Raw genomic sequence first — 8,755 nt, 5'->3', positions numbered from 1 at the left:
GACACCATTCTGTATACCTCTGGCCCTTCTTTGGACACTGTGTTAACTAACCTCCAGACGAGCTTCAATGCCATACAACTCTCCTTCCGTGGCCTCCAACTGCTCTTAAATGCAATAACAAATGCATGCTATTCAATCGATCACTGCCCGCATCGCTCGCCCGTCCAGCATCACTACTCTGGACGGCTCTGACTTAGAATACGTGGACAACTACAAATACCTAGGTGTCTGGTTAGACTGTAAACTCTCCTTCCAGACTCACATCAAGCATCCAATCCAAAATTAAATCTAGAATCGGCTTCCTATATCGCAACAAAGCATCCTTCACTCATGCTGCCAAACATACCCTCGTAATACTGACCATCCTACCGATCCTCGACTTCCGTGATGTCATCTATGAAATAGCTTCCAACACTCTACTCAACAAATTGGATGCAGTCTATCACAGTGCCATCTGTTTTCTCACCAAAGCCCTATATAGTACCCACCACTGCGACCTGTACGCTCTCGTTGGTTGGCCCTCGTTTCATACTCGTTGCAAAACCCACTGGCTACAGGTTATCTACAAGTCTGCTAGGTAAAGCCCCGCCTTATCTCAGCTCACTGGTCACCATAGCAGCACCCACCCGTAGCACGCGCTCCAGCAGGTATAGCTCACTGGTCACCCCCAAAGCAATTCCTCCTTTGGTCACCTTTCCTTCCAATTCTCTGCTGCCAATGACTGGAACGAACTGCAAAAATCACTGAAGCTGGAGACTCATATCTCCCTCACTAGCTTTAAGCACCAGCTGTCAGAGCAGCTCACAGATCACTGCACCTGTACATAGTCCATCTGTAAACAGCCCATCTATCTACATCATCCCCAAACTGTATTTATTTATTTATCTTGCTCCTTTGCACCCCAGTATCTCTACTTGCACATTCCTCTTCTGAACATCTACCATTCCAGTGTTTAATTGCTATATTGTAATTACTTCGCCACCATGGCCTATTTATTGCCTTACCTCACCTCATTTGCACTCACTGTATATAGACTTTTTGTTTTCTTTTTTTCTACTGTATTATTGACTGTTTGTTTTGTTTACTCCATGTGTAACTCTGTGTTGTTGTATGTGTCGAATTGCTATGCTTTATCTTGGCCAGGTCGCAGTTGCAAATGAGAACTTGTTCTCAACTAGCCTACCTGGTTAAATAAAGGTGAAATAAAAATAAATAAATAAACTACTGCTCTAGGTTGTATTGTACTGTCATTGGTCCAGACCATTAGACAACTACTGCTCTAGGTTGTATTGTACTGTCATTGGTCCAGACCATTAGACAACTACTGCTCTAGGTTGTATTGTACTGTCATTGGTCCAGACCATTAGACAACTACTGCTCTAGGTTGTATTGTACTGTCATTGGTCCAGACCATTAGACAACTACTACTCTAGGTTGTATTGTACTGTCATTGGTCCAGACCATTAGACAACTACTGCTCTAGGTTGTATTGTACTGTCATTGGTCCAGACCATTAGACAACTACTGCTCTAGGTTGTATCGTACTGTCATTGGTCCAGACATTAGACAACTACTACTCTAGGTTGTATCGTACTGTCATTGGTCCAGACATTAGACAACTACTACTCTAGGTTGTATCGTACTGTCATTGGTCCAGACATTAGACAACTACTACTCTAGGTTGTATTGTACTGTCATTGGTCCAGACCATTAGACAACTACTGCTCTAGGTTGTATCGTACTGTCATTGGTCCAGACATTAGACAACTACTACTCTAGGTTGTATCATACTGTCATTGGTCCAGACATTAGACAACTACTACTCTAGGTTGTATTGTACTGTCATTGGTCCAGACCATTAGACAACTACTGCTCTATGTTGTATCGTACTGTCATTGGTCCAGACATTAGACAACTACTACTCTAGGTTGTATTGTACTGTCATTGGGCCAGACCATTAGACAGCTACTGCTCTAGGTTGTATCGTACTGTCATTGGTCCAGACATTAGACAACTACTACTCTAGGTGTTATCGTACTGTCATTGGTCCAGACATTAGACAACTACTACTATAGGTTGTTTCCAGGAACATGTGTGGAGAACAAGACGTAGTCAAACTCTTCAATCACTCATACACACCTTATCTCACTGTGTCATTATACTGTAGTGACCGACAGCAGTGGGCTGTGACAGAGGATGTTGTCCCCCTCCCCCACGCGGGTGCCGTGGGTCAGCAGCTCCTCTACTGTGGTCCAGTCATCCAGCAGTGTATGGTTCCTCAGACGGCTCTGCTTCCTGTGGCTGAGCTCCAGCACGGTGCTGCAGCCTCCTCCAGGACCCTCTGCAGCCCCTTGCCCCCCTGCACCCCCTGTTCCTCCAGCCCCGTCCTCTGATGCTCCCTCAGGCCCAACACGGCTCAGCTTCCTCTGCCTTTGCTCCCGGGCCAACGCCAGGTGGCGCCGGCGCTCTGTCCTACTCCAGTAGCGGCCTGCCCAGACATCCCCACGGGCCTCCTCGTCCGTGGTGACCTCACTGCGCTCGTCAGCCAGCCGGGAGGCCCTGGCCTTCAGGAGCTGGTTCCTCACTGCCCGGGGGTTCCCAGAGAGACCCTTCCTGGAGCGGGCAGAGAGCCCGTCCAGCGTGCTGTAGAGGGGGCCGCAGGGGCCGTCTGCTTGGGGCCAGTCCCCACCAATTTGAGGATGTCCCAGTGTTGCAAACTGACGCCAGTCTGCTAGCTGCTTCCCAGGCCGTTTCCTTGAGGGACTCTTGGAAAGACACTGTTTCTGACTGTTATAGTCCTCACTGGCCATACTGCCTCTGTTGTCCTCCACATATAGTCCTTGCCAGGGGCCTTCCACATGGCTGCTCTGATGCTTCCTCTTCTCAATGATGTCTGTGTTGAACCTCCTGTTGTATTGTCCTGTGCCAGAGTTCTCAGTGGGCACGGCTAGGTGGTTTGGGTTGCTGGGCAGTTGTCTGTCTATGTGTCTATATATCTCTATGGCATTGTCCCCAGAGGGCAGGCCAGGGTGACTGGCTCGTCTCCTGTCTGATAAGTCATGCACAGTGTGGCTGCGGCTTGGGAGGTCCTCGGAGGAGTGCTGGTTCAGCATCAACGCTCTCCTCTGGCAGGGTTCAGTACGGCAGCTGGAGGCAGCAGACCTGGTGCCATGCTTGGTCTGCTGGGGGCTCATGGCTTCGCGGACCTGAATGGAGCTACCACCCATGGTGCACTGGTGGCTCATGAAAGTGTGAGCTCCATCTGGAGCCCTGCCTGTCTGGAGGTCACAGGTCAGGGTCTCAGGGATGGACTCAAGGTCCCAGCGAGACTTTGATCTCTTCTCCCGTGGGACCACGCGGCTCCGGTAGTTCTGGATCCTTCCATCTATAATCTTCTGGAAGTGGCGGAACTCCCGTGTGCTGACGCTGTGGAATCCAGAGTCACTGACCTCTGAGGAGAGGAGGGACTCAGAGGAGGGAGAGCTGCCCCGGCTGGTGTGTCCTGGTGGGGAGGACATAGGGGCCTCTACCCCCTCCTCTGTCTCTAAGTCAGACGGGTCCCCTTGGTGGAGGCTGCCGTCGGTGCAGCCCAGGCCGCTGTCAAGCTCATGCAGGGGCAGGTAGCCCATAGGCCTGTCCAGCCAGTGGCCCTCATACTCGCTCTGAAATAGAGAGGATGGAAGACACAATGAATACCATTGGTTGTTGTTGCTGTTCATTTTAGGACATATGTGTATATGACTATCATTGTTTTTTATAGTTAGTTGAATGTCTTAGACAAATGACGTATCTTTGAACACATGGTTTATGTTTTTATTTCTTACAGTACCTGGCTCAGGAAGCTGCTAGGCTCATCATTATCAGTGTTACAGCAACCAATCAGACAGCGCTCTGGATCCTAAAACAGTATAGGTAGGTGAACATAAGGAGTGGGTTAGATAGATATCAGGGGCCACAAGTCTTAGATAGATATCAGGGGCAGCAAGTCTTAGATAGATATCAGGGACCACACGTCTTAGATAGATACCAGGGACCACAAGTCTTAGATAGATATCAGGGACCACAAGTCTTAGATATCGGGGACCACATGTCTCAGATGTCAGGGACCACACGTCTTAGATAGATATCAGGGACCACAAGTCTTAGATATCAGGGACCACAAGTCTTCGATATCAGGGACCACAAGTCTTAGATATCAGGGACCACAAGTCTTAGATATCAGGGACCACAAGTCTTTGATATCAGGGACCAAAAGTCTTTGATATCAGGGACCACAAGTCTTTGATATCAGGGACCACAAGTCTTAGATATCAGGGACCACAAGTCTTAGATATATATCAGGGACCACAAATCTTATCAGGGACCACAGGTCTTAGATAGATATCAGGGACCACAAGTTGTAGATAGATATCAGGGACCACAAGTCTTAGATAGATCTCAGGGACCACAAGTATTAGATATCAGGGACCACGTCTTAGATAGATATCAGGGGCCACAAGAATTAGATATATACCAGGGACCATGTTTTTGATAGATATCAGGGACCACAAGTCTAAGCTACTGAATATAGCAGGGACCACAATTAAAATCCTGGTCCCATGTTTAAAAAATGTATGTACTGTGTATATACAGTGCATTCGGAAAGTATTCAGGACCCTTTACCTTTTCCACATTTTGTTAAGTTACAGACTTATTTAAAACAAAATCTCATCAATCTACACAAGCTATACCTGTATTTGGGGAGTTTCTCATATTCTTCTCTGCAGATCCTCTCAAGCTCTGTTAGGTTGGCTGGGGAGAGTCGATTCACAGCTATTTTCAGGTCTTTCCAGAGATGTTCGATCAGGTTCAAGTCCGGGCTCTGGCTGGGCCAGTCAAGGACATTCAGAGACTTCATTCAGAGACACTCCTGCGTTGTCTTGGTTGTGTGCTTAGGGTCGTTGTCCTGTTGGAAGGTGAACCTTCACCCCAGTCTGAAGTCCTGAACACTCTGGAGCAGGTTTTCATCAAGCATCTCTCTGTACTTTGCTCGTTCATCTTTCCCTTGATCCTGACTAGTCTCCCAGTCCCTGCCACTAAAACATCCCCAGAGCATGATGCTGCCACCACCATGCTTCCCCGTGGGGATGGTGCCAGGTTTCCTCCAGACGTGTTGCTTGGCATTCAGGCCAGAGTTCAATCTTGGTTTCATCAGATCAGAGAATCTTGTTTCTCATGGTCTGAGAGTCTTTAGGTGCCTTTTGGAAAACTCCAAGCAGGCTTTCATGTGCCTTTTACTGAGGATTGGCTTCCATCTGGCCAATCTACCACAAAGGCCTGATTGGTAGAGTGCTGCAAAGATGGTTGTCCTTCTGGAAGGTTCTCCCATCTCCACAGAGGAACTCTGGAGCTCTGTCAGAGTGACCATCGGGTTCTTGGTCACCTCCCTGACCATGGCTCTTCTCCCCCGATTGCTCAGTTTAGCCGGGCAGACAGCTCTAGGAAGAGTCTTGGTGGATCCAAACTTCTTCCGTTTAAGAATGATGGCCACTGTGTTCTGGGGCGCTTCAGTGCTGCATACATGTTTTGGTACCCTTCCCCAGATCTGTACCTCGACACAATCCTGTCTCGGAGCTCTACGGACAATTCCTTCGACCTCAAGGCTTGGTTGTTGCTCTGAGACGCACTGTCAACTGTGGGACCTTATATAGACAGGTGTGTGCCTTTCAAAATCATGTCCAATCAATTGAATTTACCACAGGTGGACTCCAATCATGTTGTAGAAACATCTCAAGGATGATCAATGGAAACAGGATGCACCTGAGCTCAATTTCGAGTTTCATAGCAAAGGGTCTGAATACTTATGTAAGTAAGGTATTTCTGTATTGCAAACACTTCAAAAAATGTGTTTTCGCTTTGTTGTTATGGGGTACTGTGTGTAGATTGATGCAGATTTTTTTAGCATTTAATCAATTTTAGAACAAGGCTGTAACGTAACAAAATGTGGAAAAAGTCAAGGGGTCTGAATACTTTCCAAATGCAATGTATATCTTTTTTTTAACTGACAAATAAAATCAATCAATCATGTACAAAAGCTAGGCTATACTAACATGAAAGCATATAGAATTACTCACATCAACATACTCTATCCTGTTAAGGTCCTCCAGATTGTAGGCAACACTGGAGAGGTATCCATTGGCTGCGTACATTTCTGGTGGGAGGGGCATGTCATCGTAGTAAGGTCTGGGGAGAATGAGGTCATCACATATGACAACATAGCTTTCACCCCATAGGCATTTCAAGCTGTAATTACTATGTTTTACACGTTATATCAGTTCCAGTCAGTGGTTCCATTCAATTCTAATACCACTTCTGTATAATACATCTCACGGCTATACTCTAAATCAGCTATTCTCAACTGGTGTGTAATGACCCAAAGTTTGGTCGCAGGAGGTTTGAATGGATCACTGGTCGCTGGTGCATATACAGTATCAGTCAAAAGTTTGGATACACATACTCATTCAAGGGTTTTTCTTTATTTTCACAATTTTTTTACATCGTAGAATAATATTGAAGACATCAAAACATGAACCCACACTTCCAAATGATCCATTTTAGGTAATAAGCGTCAAGATATCAGAGCAGATATCAGAGCACAAATCAGAATTGGGTATAGCAACAGTAGATGGGCCAGGGTGTACATGCACATTTTCAGATATAATCAACATTAATGCAATCAGGGCACGGCAGAGGACAGGGAGAGATCTGCAGTGTTGATTTATAGCATTTCAATGTGCATTAGATGACAACAAGATCATATGGTACAGCAATTTCATCAGGTAACATGAATACAAAGCCGGTGACAGGTGGTTAGAATAGGATGGGAGGCCAAGAGTCTGTGTAACCAATAGAGAGTCAGAGTGAGTCAGAGTCCCGAGTGTGGGAACAAACATAGTCTGTCCCACGGTTGGGTTAACAAGCATGGGGGTGCTCTCTTGCCATTGTTAGGCTCAAGAGTTTTCACACTTCTCTCACCTCACACTTCAGTGCTAATTTCAGTCCGTTTCTTTCCTAGCATCTTGGTAGCTTAGTAGCCTTATTTTTTAAGCTTTATAACAAAATTACCTAGAGATTGTCTTCTAATTTTTGCCTTCAGAACTAACTTCATACTGAACATCACTCACTCAGTTTTGTGTTGGTATTTCCATGTTCAGCTGAGTTCCTTCTGCAGGTTTTGGTTTGTTAGAGGTGTTTTTCTTGAGAATCCCTGGTAGAAATAGCCCATTCAGGTAATTTTGTCCAAAATCAAGGTTTTAGGTATAGAATTGTGATGTGAAATGAAGATTTTGATGTTGAGGTTAGTATCCTCCGGGCGGCAGGGTAGCCTAGTGGTTAGAGCGTTGGACTAGTAACCGGAAGGTTGTGAGTACAAACCCCCCGAGCTGACAAGGTACAAATCTGTCGTTCTGCTCCTGAACAAGGCAGTTAACCCACTGTTCCTAGGCCGTCATTGAAAATAAGAATGTGTTCTTAACTGACTTGCCTAGTTCAATAAAGGTAAAATAAATAAAAATAAAAAATCCTATATAAGTCCATGCAAAAAGTTGATCTATTTATCCGACTGTAAATTCTATCTTTTGCACCATACACTTTCTACCTGTTTCTATCTTTTTGCACCATACACTTTCTACCTGTTTCTATCTTTTTGCACCATACACTTTCTACCTGTTTCTATCTTTTTGCACCATACACTTTCTACCTGTTTCTATCTTTTTGCACCATACACTTTCTACCTGTTTCTATCTTTTTGCACCATACACTTTCTACCTGTTTCTATCTTTTTGCACCATACACTTCTACCTGTTTCTATCTTTTTGCACCATACACTTTCTACCTGTTTCTATCTTTTTGCACCATACACTTTCTACCTGTTTCTATCTTTTTGCACCATACACTTTCTACCTGTTTCTATCTTTTTGCACCATACACTTTCTACCTGTTTCTATCTTTTTGCAGAAGAACTCAGGATGCTCTCTGTGTCTGTTCGCTCTCTCTCTTCCATTCATGAAGACTAGGGCCTAATGAATTCATTTCAATTAACTGATTCCCTTGCATGAACTGTAACTCAGCAAAATCTTTGAAATTGTTGCATGTTGTGTTTATATATTTTTTTCAGTATATATATTGTATGTGAATTGTTTTAATTTAGAGAAAAAAACAGGTAGAAAGTGTATGGAAATTATAATTAACTTACATTGTTTTCACTTCTTTTTTTCTTGATTTACTGTATTCTCAATATAGAGCTTTTAGCAGCTCTATTTTGGTTGATTTTGTGTTCTCAAACCAATTCATTTATTGACATTCTTCATCAAGGATTTGGGCAACATTTTATAATTGACAATGAAAGAGGTGGGAATGTTGTTCCCTTGTCAAATAACTGCTACATTTACTATCAATTTAGCATTAAAAAAAGTTTTCCAGATTGTATTTGACAATTAGCTACAGGTATGTGAATATTGGGTCCAGGACACACCAGGGGGCAGCTCTCCCTCCTCTGAGTCCCTCCTCTCCTCAGAGGTCAGTGACTCTGGATTCCACAGCGTCAGCACACGGGAGTTCCGTCACTTCCAGAAGATTATAGATGGAAGGATCCAGAACTCCCAGAGCCGCGTGGTCCCACGGGAGAAGAGATCAAAGTCTCGCTGGGACCTGGAGTCCATCCCTGAGACCCTGACCTGTGACCCCCAGACAGGCAGGGCTCCAGACGGAGCTCACA

The 8,755-nt window shown here is 45.1% G+C and overlaps 1 protein-coding gene across 1 annotated transcript in view; it reads right to left on the bottom strand.

Moving 5' to 3' along the window:
* Nucleotides 1-1,035: 1,035 nt before the first annotated feature.
* The window catches only part of LOC116356906 (uncharacterized), a 10,103-nt gene continuing 2,383 nt past the window's right edge, over nucleotides 1,036-8,755 (bottom strand). The window contains exons 3-5 of the mRNA XM_031803666.1: nucleotides 6,114-6,222; nucleotides 3,830-3,898; nucleotides 1,036-3,662 (exon numbers count right to left, since the gene is read on the bottom strand). Of these exons, the coding sequence (XP_031659526.1) occupies nucleotides 2,157-3,662; nucleotides 3,830-3,898; nucleotides 6,114-6,222 (1,684 nt within the window). The 3' untranslated portion in view covers nucleotides 1,036-2,156. The remainder of the gene's footprint in view (nucleotides 3,663-3,829; nucleotides 3,899-6,113; nucleotides 6,223-8,755) is intronic.

The sequence above is a fragment of the Oncorhynchus kisutch genome, linkage group LG24 (assembly GCF_002021735.2).
Source record: "Oncorhynchus kisutch isolate 150728-3 linkage group LG24, Okis_V2, whole genome shotgun sequence".
NCBI classification, from domain to species: Eukaryota; Metazoa; Chordata; class Actinopteri; order Salmoniformes; family Salmonidae; genus Oncorhynchus; species Oncorhynchus kisutch.
Note: the sequence above shows the minus strand (reverse complement) of the source record. Positions and strands in the feature narration are given on the sequence as shown.